This window comes from Psammomys obesus, unplaced genomic scaffold (assembly GCF_907164565.1).
Source record: "Psammomys obesus unplaced genomic scaffold, mPsaObe1.curated_primary_1811, whole genome shotgun sequence".
NCBI classification, from domain to species: domain Eukaryota; kingdom Metazoa; phylum Chordata; class Mammalia; order Rodentia; family Muridae; genus Psammomys; species Psammomys obesus.
In genome coordinates this window covers 9,321,003-9,336,192 of record NW_026585626.1, presented here as the reverse complement: position 1 = coordinate 9,336,192, position 15,190 = coordinate 9,321,003, and the positions used below count along the sequence as shown (strand labels likewise).

At 40.8% G+C, this 15,190-nt stretch overlaps 1 protein-coding gene across 1 annotated transcript in view; it reads right to left on the bottom strand.

Moving 5' to 3' along the window:
• The window catches only part of Plcl2 (phospholipase C like 2), a 183,601-nt gene that overhangs the window by 29,178 nt on the left and 139,233 nt on the right, over positions 1–15,190 (bottom strand). Inside the window, exon 5 of the mRNA XM_055614023.1 lies at positions 12,860–12,935. Within this exon, the coding sequence (XP_055469998.1) occupies positions 12,860–12,935 (76 nt within the window). The remainder of the gene's footprint in view (positions 1–12,859; positions 12,936–15,190) is intronic.

Sequence of the window (15,190 nt, the reverse complement as noted above, 5' to 3'; positions counted from 1 at the left end):
GATGTCCAAGGGTTTAATTCAGTTATGATCTTCAGGGGAAGCAAATGACAGGCTACATGAGAAAGAACTATTTTAGGCCATCAGCCTACACTGGAGACAGAGGTAATTTACTTTAGGTTTACAGCTGTAAAGTTTGTTACATTTTAAAAACTTGCATGTACATGGAAATGTGTCAATTAGATTTTTATATAAAGAAACACTTTGAAAAGTGCCTTTCCAAAGAAAAGAGCTTTTCCAAAGCACTATCATTTCCTCAACCCACTGAAATCAGAGCCATTTTTCATAAACAAATACTACACAGGTGACCTTTTAAAAATCCTGGTTATGGTTTTGTCTATAAATTCTGAATACAAGAGATTAAATATAGCATATAAGACATGCCAAATTTAAACACACTTCAGATACATTGATTTTAAAATGATGTACTTAAAGATTACTTTGATTTTGCCTTTGTAAACTATTTACGGTTGTTCTGAAGTTACTAAATTAAGTAGAGTAAGTTTTTACTTCCACGGGTTCTGCATCTGTGGATTCAATTAACACCTGATAGAAAATATTGTAGCCATGGTAACAATTAGTTCTCAGCTGAAAATTTACTTTGCTATCTTTGCTAAAAAGTTCTCTTATCAAACAAAATCAACACAAGAGTATATGTATATGTTTCAAAAGATAAAAACTAAAATCAATAAGTACAAATTATAAATGGTGTGAAAACTTAACTAGATTTCAAAATTTTAATTTATTTCCAGTTCTCCATATTCTGTATAGTGAACTATTTCCTGGAAGATGGAATTTATATGGCAGGGACATTTAGGACCTAAGTTGAGGTCAACCAAAAACAACATTAAAAAATGCTGTAGCATAACTCACTGCTCTGGAAACAAAATGTGGCCTTCTGAGCATTTTCTTTAACTCCTTTACACATAGAACATTTAAATACACAGCTTGGTTAAGCTCTCTGCCCATCCCGGTGTGAGGTCTGGTGTGAGCATGCTGTGAGCACAGGGGCATTTCATCTTCATCCTGCAGAGGTGTGGAAATCCCTAATTACTTCTCAAAGGGCTCCAGTCAGTAGTCTCCTTTTCTTGGCCATCTTCCCGAAACAATCTTGGCATTAACAAAAGCCAAATTATTTTAAGATGGATTTTGAACTATTAAATCCCATTCCACACGAGACAGAACAGATAAACCAGGTCTCTTAAATATAGCCCTGAAACCAGATGGATGGCAAGATCTCTGTGATGCCAAATCCACAGCAGTACAATTTGTGAATGAATTATATGAGATTCTTCCCCTCTGCCAGCATTTTCCATCTGGGTAAATCTAGGTGAGTGAAGCTACATAACTTGATGCTTTGTGGGATTTAACTGCCACCCGCACAGACATGTGATTCACTTGGGTAACAGAAGAAACACTAAGTTCAGGCAGACACGCTTCCTGTCCTGTCACAGAGAGACACAGGGGCCACCTTACCACGGGTGTTGAAACAAGGCTCCTTCTCTGGTGAGAGGGTAGAATACTTCCCTAGCATCAACAAAACCCTAGGCTTGTGCTAAAGAACTTACATATTAACATAAATGATCGCACCACGCAGAGCCCACCACAGCACAGCTTGTCTGAAATTCTTTTGCATTTGATTTACTTTTGGACAAACAGTATGATTCAGCAAGTTGAAAAGCATCAACCTATAAATTAATACACAGAAAGTAGCTTTCCTTTCTCCATCTATCAGTTTTCATGTCCCTCTGCAGCTGAGCTGTTACCACTAAGGAACCCTCCAGAGAGGAGGTGCCACAGCCACAGCCTTTGTTTTTATAGGCCCATCTTTTAAAACAAATACTGCAAAACAATATTTATCTTTATAAATATTCAGAATATGTATATTTTTACATATATGATATATATCATATATGATATACATATGCACACAAATACATATTATGACATCTAATGCTCACTATACAGATCTATAAAGTACCTTAGCAGGGACTTCTTGTTGAATATTTAGATTGTTCTCAACATCACAAAGAAAACTTTGCCAAGTATGCAATCATATCTGTACAACGATCCTAAAAAATAAAATTGCTGACTCAAAATATGTATAATTTGCAATTCTGAAATTTTCCATATGGCTTTCCTAAGTCTGAACCCAGTTTACACATGCCAGCTATGAGATAGTTGGCATTTTCCCTGACATCCTCCCCGAGCTCTCGCAATGTTCAGGTAGAGTGCTGCGGTCTGTTACCCCACTTGGATCGGATCGAGCGCAGCGAGCACAGCATCCCTTTGGCATGCCTCAGCCCCTCTGTAGGTCAGCGCTCTCATGGGGCCACACAGGCTGCTGCACTGTAAGTACTTGTGCGTATTCTGCTGCATCTCCTGACGCTGAAACACCGTAGGGTCAGACGTCCACACTCTCAACCCACGGTCACCTTTATATTTATGGTTTCCAAAGTTCTTACCTCTAGTATAGTCTCTTCTACCTCTAGTCTCTTGTCAACACTACCCTGGGAAGTCAGTTAGGCAAGTCACATTTCACTTAACCTCAAACAAGCCCTGATCTTTTCTCTCAAACTCATACCTGCCTAAGTTTCCTACAGTGGTAAACAGCAGCTCCATCTCTCAAGGATAGGACAAAGATCCCAAGTCATACTCATTCCTCTTTTTATCCTACTACCCATAAGTAATTTACTAGTAACTACTATCAGCCTACCCTTCAGCTTGTCAGTTTGGGCCACACACAAATTGTCCAGTGTGTCTAATAACCATGTTTGCTGACTCAAGAGCTCAGTAGAAAGCCCTGTGACTCCATCCCAGCCTCAACTGCCATGTGATGGCAGAGAAGTTTACTGCTCTGTGCAAGCTCTCCCAGGTACTGTTCTTGGTGTGTAGAGTGTGCTATGAATAAACAGATGCCCAAGCCTGAGGACTCCATACCTTAGATGAAAGAAAGCGGATACTGTCTATGAATACAAGTAGTTATAAGGTATGCTACAAGGTAATAGCTATTAGAGAAGAAGAAAAAGTAATGCTAGGATTAGAGCAATGCTAGGGATCAGTGTGAGAATGCTTTCAGAGTTGCCATTTTTTCTTTTCTGCTGCTGTGGTAAAATATGCTGACAAAGCAGCTTAGGAGAGAAAGGATTTATATATGGCTCACAGTCCCAGGTTCCAGCCCATCACTGCAAGAAAGCAACAGTGGCAGAAGCCTGAAGCAGCCAGTTCCATCACATCTCCATTTGTGAGAGCAGAGAATAAGAGCATGTGTGCTTAGTACTCCGCTGGCCTTCTTCACTCCTACAATCCAGGACTCAGAGAATGATGCCACCCATAATGGGTGATCTCATATAAATCAATGTGGAATAAAGACAATTGCTAAAGACATGTCCACAGGCCAACCTTATGTAGACAGCCTCTCATTGAGGTTTATTCCCCAAGTGATTTTGGATTGTGTCATGTTGGCAAAACAAACCAACAGGAGGGTGAAGGTATCAGTCTAAATCACAGACTTGATCATGTCCTGGGATTTCTTGCACTTCTTTCCAGCTCTTTCTTCAGAAGAGAATCTTCCCATTCAAGCAGCTCCTCCATTTGGATGGCAGCCTGTTCTACATAGGTCTGACCTCCACCCTAAGGTTTGCTAAGTTACTTTGACAATAAAGAGCTATTTCCACTTGGCCATCCTACTGTGACCAGCATGTGCACCACACATGAAACAGAGCTTCACAACTAATGCCTGCTTGGGCTAACACTTAAGGTATTCATATTTCATTTCTGGGGACAGAACACCCAGGAAAGAGATGGATGAAAAAGCTGATCCCTGGATGGGTTTCTATCTGCTTGCTGTCCGCACTGCCTATAAATTTCCCGAAGAGTTCAGGGCACTGACAGGAACTAACAGGGGGCTTCATAACTGCAATCACAGAACACAATGAAGTGAACTAGTGAGCTCTGATGATGAAGTGTCATTAGTGTTCCCTGAATTAGACCCTGGGGTATTGTTCCACCCCTAAAAAAAAAAAATCAACCCCACATGCTTTAGCCTTGAATTGAAATTCTGTCACTGGGTCCAACCTGGATTTCCAAAGCCAATTTCTTCAGTGTCCTCATCAAATATTTCCCTTTAGTCAGAATCATGTATTAAAAAAAGAAAAAGAAAAAAAGAAACTCATGTATATCAATAGCACACCTTCATGATGAAGCCCTCTAAGTTTTGCTTACCTAAAATGTCCCATTCCTTTAGCAGTTATAATCTCTTATCTATTATATTATTATATTCATTATGTTATATTGTAGATTTCATTATAAGGGTTTGCATTTGAGAACTGGAAAATATCTAAAATAATCTATGCTAATTTATCCAATGATACTTTTTAGGGGTATGTGTGATTTTTAAATTTTTCTAGTATTTGTGTGAGAAAAGTGATTTGTCTATGGTCTTGAATTATGGCTCTCAGCTGTAGAGGCAGTTATGGCAGACACTACAAGCAGAGCAGCTCCTTATTCAGAGGTAAATGTTGAGGACTACACCTGACCCCGCCTTCAGCAGCTGTGCACACCAGCGAGTTGCTATTTAGATGAAAATAATGTGTTCAAAGACTGTCTTTACAAAGGAAGAGCAGAGGGAGACATAGCCAAACAGTAATGTTTTGGAATTTCATCACAGGCCATATACAGCATGAAGAGAAAGACCCCTGTGGCTTCTTTCCCCATCATTTGTGGCACAGAAAAAAATGCCACAGTGAAACTTGCATACAAGAAAGGAGCCAGTGTCTTGGAAAGATAACTTGCCTATTCCTCAGTCACCCAGCCAGTCCGTGTCTGCTTCTGAGCTGTCACCTTGTCCCTGTGAGTGCACAGGGGAAAGACACAGGGCCAAGAATGCCCTACAAGGAGGTCTGCTTTTCTTTTCCCTAGAAAAAGTAGTCCTCACACTGTCATATGCTCATAAGAGCTCAGTTCCTGAGCACTGTAAGGTGGTATTTCAGAGGGGCCACCTCTCCAGGAGTTTGTGACTTTCCTCCAAAACATCCCCAGTACAAAGGGGGTAAGGCTTCCAGAGACCAGCTGCTTGTGCACTCTGTGCTGCGAATGAATGATCCTTTGTGATCCTTTCCCTCATGCTCCCTTCCGATGGGAGTGACAGAGGAGGCTAAGATGCAGAGCAAAGTTTTCACTAATGATTACTAGTTATTTGGTACATGTCTCAGAGAAGGTCTGCTGGGTGTGTAAGAGAAAGGCTACGTTGAGATCACTAGCAGACATTCATTTACCTTATTTTAGGAAAGAAGATAAATGTTAGGTTTTCCAAGGCGGTCAGAGTGGTCTGTCATAGCCTTAGGACCTTGTCTTCAAAGCACTGTACCTCCCCTTCAGAGTCAGGTAAAGGCTAAGAAACCATTTCCTTTGTCTCAAAACTCAGACAGATATTTTCTAATTGACACATCTTGGGACTTTATATGAAATGACTTCTCCAATCTGTTAATCTTTTTAAGCACCTGAACTCAAGTCACTCTAAAGCACTGCTTATGCAACTGATCTTAGGTCATTGCACGTAAGCTGCTATCAGGGAACTGTATGCCACCAAACAGCAAGTGGGGCAGAGAGGGTTCAAGAGACAAGAGTCACAGACTAAGACACCAAACAGAGGACAGGAGGACACCTGCCAGAAAGTAAGTCGGAGCTGAGAAACACTCAAGTCATAAGCCTCCTGCATTTCCTCTTGTGAATCTTTCTGGACAGAACACTAGGGAACTGCTGTTAGCAGGGGTCTGCTGGCGACTTGCACTCCTCTGTTCTGGGCTAAACAAAGATGTGAGAGAGCTATGTGTGACAGTTTCTCATCTGGTGACTGCAACGCCAGCGAATACCCTGAGCTCTGAGGAGCCTGACCACAAATAAAAGCAGAGGCTTCCAACCTGAACCCAGACCAGGTAGGGTTCTGGGTTCTGTTTGACATTCTGTTTACCCCCCCATACACAAGAGTGCTGGGTCCTCATCTGTTTTAGGTGAGATAAATCTCTCCAGTTTGGTTATAGGGTCAATGGCAACTGCTCAGCAGACTGGAAGCAGCACAGAGACAGAAGAGAGCAGTGTACAAATGGAATGCAGGAAATGAGAGCTGAGTAAAGGGGATACAGCAAGTGGGACGTGAATGCCCTGGTAACAGGGTCTGCGAGCTTGAGGCTCCTGGGGAGTCCACTCATAGCTTTGCTGCAGATGGCTGTCATCAGCACAGAACTTTAAAATAAAAATTTGACAAACGTATTTAAGATCGCGGAGATATACAGGACTCCTCACAGGAGAAGCTGTAGTTACACAGGTAAGAGGAAATCAATAAAGCTTTCACCGTCTGGAGGATTTACACTCCTCGGCTCAGAAATGCTGTGGCCAGGGCCTGCATGCGAGCCTCCTGGAGCTTCCGTACACAGTGGCTGGACTGGGTGTGTTTATTTCTGTTAGAACTGTGTACTCCCTGGCCAGTCATTCTGAAAGAGTCTGGTCCCCTGAGAGACTCATTCTGAGAAAATCCTGGTAACAAGCAGCCAGACTCACACCCAGCCCACAGGCCTCAGCTCACCCAGGGCTTCTGTAGACCATGTGTTCTGAGACTCATGGGTGTTGGCCACAACTCCAGGAATGTCTCAGCTCCCATGCCAGCTTCTACCTCCTAATTCTTACTTAAAATTTTTTCCTTCAGATTTCATGTTGCTTTGATCAGAACTCTGCCAAAACAGTTTGGAGACAAATAGTTGTCACCAATTTCCCTCCACCCTGAAGCCATCCCATTCAGCTTCTCTAGCTGATTTTGTTTTCCTTTTTCAGTACTTATGTTCACATTACTAAGTAGCATGCTTAGATTGCTACTAGGCTGTTAGGCTGTCTTCAAGCTTTACCTAAAGAATTCTCTGTATGAAGGATGAGACTTTTGTTCTTAATTTTGCCTTTGTCAGAACAACAGTTCTTTTTTTCTTTTATTTATTACTTTTTATATTAATTACAGTTTATTTACTTCATATCCCAGCTGTAGCCCCTCCCCCATTCCCTCCCAATCCCACTCTCCCTCCCTCATCTCCTCCCTGCCCCTCTCTAAGTCTACTGATAGGGGAGGTCCTCGTCCCCTTCCATCTGACCCTAGCTTATCAGATCTCTTCAGGGCTGGCTACAATGTCCTCTTCTGTGGACTAGCAAGACTCCTTCCTCAGGGTAGGGAGGAGTAGGTAGGTCAAAGAGCCAGCTATTGAGTTCATGTCTGAGACAGTCCCTGTTCCCCTAACTAGGACATCCACTTGGATACTAAGCTACAATGGGCTATATCTGGGCAGGGGTTCTAGGTTATATCCATTCATGGTCCTTGGTTGGAGAATCAGTCTCAGAAAAGACCCCTGGGCCCAGATATATTTGGTCCTTGTGGAGCTCCTGTCCTCTCCAGGTCTCACTAACTCCCCCTTCTTTCATATGATTCTCTGCACTCTGCCCAAGGTTTGGTTATGAGTCGCAGCATCAGTTTTGATACACTGCTAGGTAGAGTCTTTCAGGGGCCCTCTGTGGTAGGCTCCTGTCCTGTTACTTGTTTTCTCCTACATCCAATGTCCATCCCATTTGTCTTTCTAAGTGAGGATTGATCATCTTACCCCAGGTCCTCCTTCTTGTTTATCTTCTTTAGGCATACAGATTTTAGTATGTTTATCCTATCTTATAGGTCTAGTACCCACTTATAAGTAAGTATATACCATGTTTGTCTTTCTGTGTCTGGGATACCTCACTCAGGATGATCTTTTCTAGGTCCCATCATTTGTTTGCAAAGTTCATGATTTCCTTGTTTTTAATTGCTGAGTAGTATTACATTGTGTAAAAGTACCACAATTTCTGTATCCATTCCTCAATTGAGGGACATCTGGGTTTTTTCCAGGTTCTGGCTATTATGAATAAAGCTGCTACAAACATAGTTGAGCAAATGTCCTTGTTGTATACTTGAGCTTCTTTTGGATATATGCCTAGGAGTGGTATAGCTGAATCTTGAGATAGCACTATTCCTAATTGTCTGAGAAAGCACCAGACTGATTTCCAAAGTGATTGCACAAGTTTACATTCCCACCAGCAATGGAGGAGGGTTCCCCTTTCTCCACAACCTCCCCAGCATGTGTTGTCACTTGAGTTTTTGATCTTAGCCATTCTGGTGCATGTCAGGTGAAATCTCAGGGTCGTTTTGATTTGCATCTCTCTGATGGCTAAGGACTTTGACCATTTCTTTAAGTGTTTCTCTGCCATTCTGTATTCCTGGTCCAACTGGAGTCTACATGCAGAAAAATGAAAAATAGATCGATATTTATCACCCTGCACAAAATTAAAGTCCAAGTGGATCAAAGACCTCAATATAAAACCACACACACTAAATCGGTTAGAAGAAAAAGTGGGGAAAAGCCTAGAACTCATTGGTACAGGAGACAACTTCCTGAACAGAACACCAACAACACAGGCTCTAAGATCAACAATCAATAAATGGGACCTCATGAAACTGAAAAGCTTCTGTAAAGCAAAAGATACTGTTGTCAGAACAAAACGACAGCCTACAGACTGGGAAAGGATCTTCACCAACCCTATATCTGACAGAGGGCCGATATCCAGAATATATAAAGAACTCAAGAAGTTAAACAGCAACAAATCAAGTAATCCAATTAAAAAATGGGGTACAGAGCTAAACAGAGAATTCTTTTCAGAACAGTTCTAACTGCTTCCTAATATAGCTTTCAGGTAGCTCTCTCTTCCCCACCTTACCATTTTCTCACAACAGGGCGCCTCCTCATCCAAGCAGGTGGTCTGCAGTATGAATCTGATTGCTTCTTAGACGTCCCCTCCCCCTCTGCCCAGGACCACAGCCACCATGCCAGCTTCCCACAGCTTTCCTGAGGCTGCAGATAAGCAATTATCGCTTATTTGGCCATTGCCACTTGTTCAGCTGCTTTCAGTTTCTGAAATTTTACTGTTCCTATTCTCTTTGTCTTTATGGATTAAAGAAAAAAGCCCCTCTGGTCATTTTAATGAGGTTTCAAGAGAAAATGGAAATTACAAGACGGTGTTAATTCTTTAACAGGAAGTACATAATTGATTTAGTCTCCTCTAGAGACAATTTTCCACTTAAAGCCAACTAATAAAAACATGCCTTTCCTTCTAGTTCACTTTTCTTACCTTCATGAAGCAAATCAATTCAGTGATGAGAAAAAAAAAAACCCATAAGTCAAAGCAAGGCTAAGGTTTTAGTCATTGGTGGGGAAAAGTAATAGAGATTGGAGGGAAAGATTTTTTTTTCCTAGAAGAATATGGCATTATTTTATTGATGTTTACAAATGTTTTAAAAACAACGTTTATGATCCTTCTTCCTCTACAGGTCCCTGCTCAGCTCCTGTGTTCCTGACCACTTGAGAAAAGCTGCTCACTTACATACACTCATTCCTCAACAGCTTGTCATTTACTACTTCTTGGTCTTACTCATATGGTGTTCACACCCTGCCTCCTGCACCACCTTGCATGATCCAGTTTGTAGCTAGCATCTTGAGGTGGCACTGCTGAGCCTGACTGAACAAATATTACCACCCCTAACCCTGTCCCAGGCTCCCTTTTCCACCTGCTCACCCCAAGCTGAGGTTCCTCTATGGCAGTACTTCTCTGTGCAATGCTCAACTCTGGGTCTTTCCCTATCTAAAATACACATTGTTTTTGTTGTTTCAGAAAAGAATCTGTCTTCTTCCTAAGATCAAGTATTCCACCCCTTTTTTCCTCACACTTTCCATTTCCTAACTCTGCCTTTAAAAATACGTGTGTGTGTGTGTGTGTGTGTGTGTGTGTTAACATCTTATCCTGTACTCAGTATTTCATATTCTCAGGGACAGAGTTTTATTGTTAAAATTTTCCTTACTCCCAATTCTCAGTGCCACCAGCTTCTCCTGAAAGAACAAACTGCAGACACCTTGCCAACCATCAGTGCTATTCCCATAGCTTACTCTCCTGCCCTGCAAGGCTCTATCCCCCTAGGGACCTGCAGACTGCCAGCCCATCATGGCTGGAGGGTTTCACTAGGGAGAAAACCTGCCTGCCAAACTCCCTCTCCACTTAACACCAAGGATACATTTTTCTCCCTCAACATGTGCTAAAGCTCAAGGAGCCCAAGCCAAGGAGCACTTCTGAAAAAGTGATTGCGGTGCATGCCGGCCAGAATTCCTATTGCCACTGAGTTGTTCAAGCGAAATGTTATCTAATACAAGCATAAATTTATGTTTAAAAGGTAGAGGTACTGCTCAGCTCTTTCTTAGAACATTTGGTGATTTGTACCTTCCTTTCCAAGACTGAAGTTCTGTAAGCAGAGTAATAATTACTTCTAAAGTAAAATTTTACACAGATGTCTTTGAACTCAATACAAATTCTTCATATGATCAATGACTATATGTGTTCTTTTTTTTTTCTTTTTCTTTTTTTTTTATGTTCTTACACTGACTGTAAACATAAGAAATGAACGACCAGGGCTCTAACTATTCTTGCATAGGTGGCAAGGGCAACCAAAAAGTAATCCTGGTTTGCCTCTTAGTATCTTCATGCCTAGGGCACCTGGAGCCTGACACAGAGGTCATTCTCTACTCCCCACCAGAGTAGTTCCTGGATTGTGACACTCTGCTAAGTATAGCAAGAATTTCCTTATCAAAATCAAGCTGAACAACAAAAGCCCATTATAGAAGAAATTATTAAATTTCACGAACCAGTGATTTTGCAAAAACTGACATAATCAAATCATTGAATTAATAAACAGTTTCTGTTTAAAATTCCACAAAACTCAAAAAACTCATACATGTGTTTAACAGAATAGTTAATAAAAGTCAAATCACATTTTGTTAGTTAACATTCAAACCACCACTCTGCACAGAATGTTACAACAGATGTCTTGGGTAAGATACGGAGTGTAACAATATACAATCTTGGTGCTGTAGGATGCTACCCTGTTAAGAAGATGGAATACATTAATAAAATGCACAGTAACTGAAGTTCTATCAACGGAGAAAACAAGTGGATGAAAGGGTTGACAAGAATGCAAAGCCCTAGACTCATGAAAGGTCTTCAGAAACACTGGGCAACTTCAAGGGTACTGTAAGCTGGCAGAGGATGATGGAGAGTCTTGTGAAAATGTGATGAAGTAGAATATGCAGGAAAAGGCAAGAGGCAGGACAGTCTGATGGTGACTAGTTACTTCCCTTCCTCCTTCACTGCTTTCCCAAGCACTTTATCAACATTGCCAGTAGCCCCGGTCTGATCCTGGCTTTTAAAGTTCTCTGTACAGAGTTGTTTAGCCTTTTAGCTCTGTTGCCCTGCTGTTTGGCTCCAAACATCAATGACTGCATCACTTCATGAGTGAGCTGAACTGCTCACACATCAAATACTCAACGTTTGACTATGAACATTTTCATATCTTCAAATGCATGATTTGAAGATTCTAGAAGGATAAAACCAGACTTAATTTTCACATTTTGGTATGTACAAGCTACCAAGAGAGCCCTATGCATACAGAAGTATAAAATATTTATTAAAGGGAAGAGCAGATGGAATATGGTGAATCTTATATAATATTGGCAAAAAGGTAGGAGATTTGGTTGATGGTTAAAAGATCAGATTTGCATGCAGACACCCTGGGTAATCTTATGCATGATTCTGTGTAGGATAATGACATGCCAAAATGGTATTTGGATGGATATTGTAGGGAGAACTAGTTTGGAAAGAAGTTAAAAACACCATTTTGCTAACAGCATTTTACTGAAAAAAGAAAAACAAGATGAGAATTTGGGAGTTTGTTGATTAGTCACAAATATGAATATTCATTAAATAAGCACCAAAAAGTTTTACACGTCTTTCTTTTCAATCTACTTTAATTTATTTATGAAAAAGTAACTTCTAAAAAGCACAGCAATTGTAAAAATCTCTTTATGTTAAAGAAATCTCAGTAGCATGGTCAGCCTTATTTAATACTTAAAATATTCTTCCTGTTAGAACCTTCAAACCTGATACTTAAAATTGGAGAACTGAAAGCACTGTATTTTATATTACAATATAAGATATTTTAAAAAATTATGATAGTTACAAATATCTACGCATGGCTCCGGATTTATGAGGGCTCACACTTGAGACTTTTAAAAACCCTGATCATGGGTGAAAGTTGAAAGCATATATAGTTAAAGTTTTAGTGCTGCCTGCCCACATGACAGTGCACAACTGTCTGTAATTCCAGTTCCAAGGGATCCAACACCTTCACAAACATACATGAAGGCAGAAACAGCAATGTACATGAAAGGAAGAAAAGAAAGAAAGAAGGAAAGAACCAACAAATGAACAAACCAATCCTTTGCTCGAGTCCCTCTCATCACATTACAAACTCACAAGTAGCTGACAGGGGATTTGACAGCAATCAGAGAACTGAGAAAGAGATCAATATTGGCTCTCAATCATAGCTTCATGTTAGAAATGCCTAGAGAATTTGAGTTTTGGAGATAAGGCCCCATATGTAGCCCAGACTGGCCTTAAACTCACCACCCTCCTACCCTAGAATCGCAAGTGCTGGGATTACAGATGTAAAGCATCATGCTCAAATCATGTGCGGATTGTTAATAGATAATGAATCTTCTAGCCAGCACTTTAGACCAACGATGATGTACCCAGGTGAATTCATTATCTAGGGTTGAGAAGCACTGACTTAGTGTTTTCTTTAGCCATAGAAAAATCATTGTTTTATTTTTCTTGACAGGGTATCAAAAAGATGACATAATTTTGAGGAAAACAGATGCTGGAATTACCTTTAGAAAAAAAGACAACTTTCACTCACCTGCCTTCTGACAATGCACGATCTTTTCATACACAGCGTCTGCATTTTCAATTAGTGCCTTGAGGGACTGAATCATCTGTAAGAGAATATCCAGACATGAGACCACACCTGAAAGCCAGGCTTCTTCTTGCCGCAACACAACAGACAAGTCTACAACCAGGCAGGCAGGGTGTTTTAGCTCCAGAGGCTCAGGTTCCCGTGTAGGTGAAAAGTTATAGAACCATATATCTTCACATGTTTAAATGACACTGAGTAGAGCTGCCTCCCATGTGTAGTGAGGCTGGTAGACACTGAACTTGCCTAGGGACAATAAATGAATGAAAAGTTGTAAGTATGCTCAACCTATCTTTTAGTTTAGTTAGTTTGTTTGTTTATCTGTTTGTTTTTTGAGGTTTAGTCCAGTGTTGCTAGAACTCATGAGTAGCCCAAATGGCTATCATATGGAACAAACTTCCCACCTCAAACTTTTAAGTGCTGGTATCATAAGAATGAGCCACTATGCTTGGCTTTGACCTGAGTTCTGAAATTCTCTCTCCTTTGAGTGATCATTTTAACAAAATGTTCAAATTCGTTCTATAAACAGCTCTAAAACTTGGAAACTCCAACCACTTTAAACAAAATATCTTATACAAAAATTTGATTAAAAAGTTCAACAAAGCTGGAGACATAAGGTAGTGGTAAAACACACTGAGCATACTCAAAGGCCTAGAGTTCAATTCCCAGCAGCAGCATGCAAGCATGTATGAGCACACATTGCAGGAAAAGGAGGAGAGGGAGGCGGAACCACACGCATCTTCTGATAACATTCATCAGAAACAGTATTAAACATATCCCATCTTCCAAAAAGGTTTCTATCACTGATGTTATTCAGCACCCGCCTGAAGGACCAGGAGTTACAGGAGTTAGACAAATTCCCTGGTAAGCAGGGGGAGGGGATAAGACTAGGTAATAAAGATGGTGAACGTGCAAGATGGCTGGGTTTTCCACACCCTTCTGACTTGAGACAAAGTGTAGACGCTTTAAAAATGGCCTTGTAGACGTCCTTCTCCTGACAGTAGAGCCCTTGATGATGGTTGACTGATTCAACAAGTTCAAGGCCAGATCAGGTAAAAACAGTTCTGGGCCAATCAGTCATAATGGTCTTCCTACAGACTAACCAACTAAATTAGGAGAGGAAGACCCTTCAGAGATTTTTTAAAAGACAACCCTGTTTAGCTCTGCACCCCATTTTTAAATTGGATTACTTGATTTGTTCTTGTTTAACTTCTTGAGTTCTTTATATATTCTGGATATTAGCCCTCTGCCAGATATAGGGTTGGTGAAGATCCTTCCCCAATCCATAGGCTGTCGTTTTGTTTTGACGACAGTGTCCTTTGCTTTACAGAAGCTTTTCCGTTTCATGAGGTCCCATTTATTGATTGTTGCTCTTAGAGCTTGTGCTGTTGGTGTTCTGTTCAGGAAGTTATCTCCTGTGCCAATGAGCTCAAGGCTCTTCCCCAGTTTTTCTTCTAACAGATTTAGTGTGTCTGGTTTTATGTTGAGGTCTTTGATCCACTTGGACTTTAGTTTTATGCAGGGTGTTAAGTATGGAAAATACCGAATGGCAGAAAAATACCTAAAGAAATGCTGAACATCCTCAGTCATCAGGGAAATACAAATAAAAATGACCCTGAGATTTCATCTTACACGCATCAGAATGGCTAAGATCAAAAACGCAAGTAACAACACTTGCTGGAAAGGATGTGGAGAAAGGGGAACCCTCCTCCATTGCTGGTGGGAATGTAAACTTGTACAACCACTTTGGAAATCAATCTGGAGCTTTCTCAGAAAATTAGGAATACTGATACCTCAAGATCCAGCTATACCACTCCTAGGCAATATATCCAAAAGATGCTCAAGTATACAACAAGGGCATTTGCTCAACCATGTTCGTAGCAGCTTTATTCATAATAGCCAGAATCTGGAAATAACCCAGAGGTCCCTCAATTGAGGAATGGATACAGAAATTGTGGTACATTTACACAATGGAATACTAGTCAGCAATTAAAAACAAGGAAATCATGAACTTTGCAGACAAATGGTGGGACCTAGAAAATATCATCGTGAGTGAGGTACCCCAGAAACAGAAAGACACACATGGTATCTACTCATTTATAAGTGGATATTAGACATATAATATAGGATAAACATAGTAAAATCTATACACCTAAGGAAGCTAAACAAGATGGAGGACCCTGGGTAAGATGCTCAATCCTCATTCAGAAAGGCAAATGGGACAGACATCAGAAGAAGGTGAAAACAAGTAACAAGACAAGAGCCTACCCATCAGGG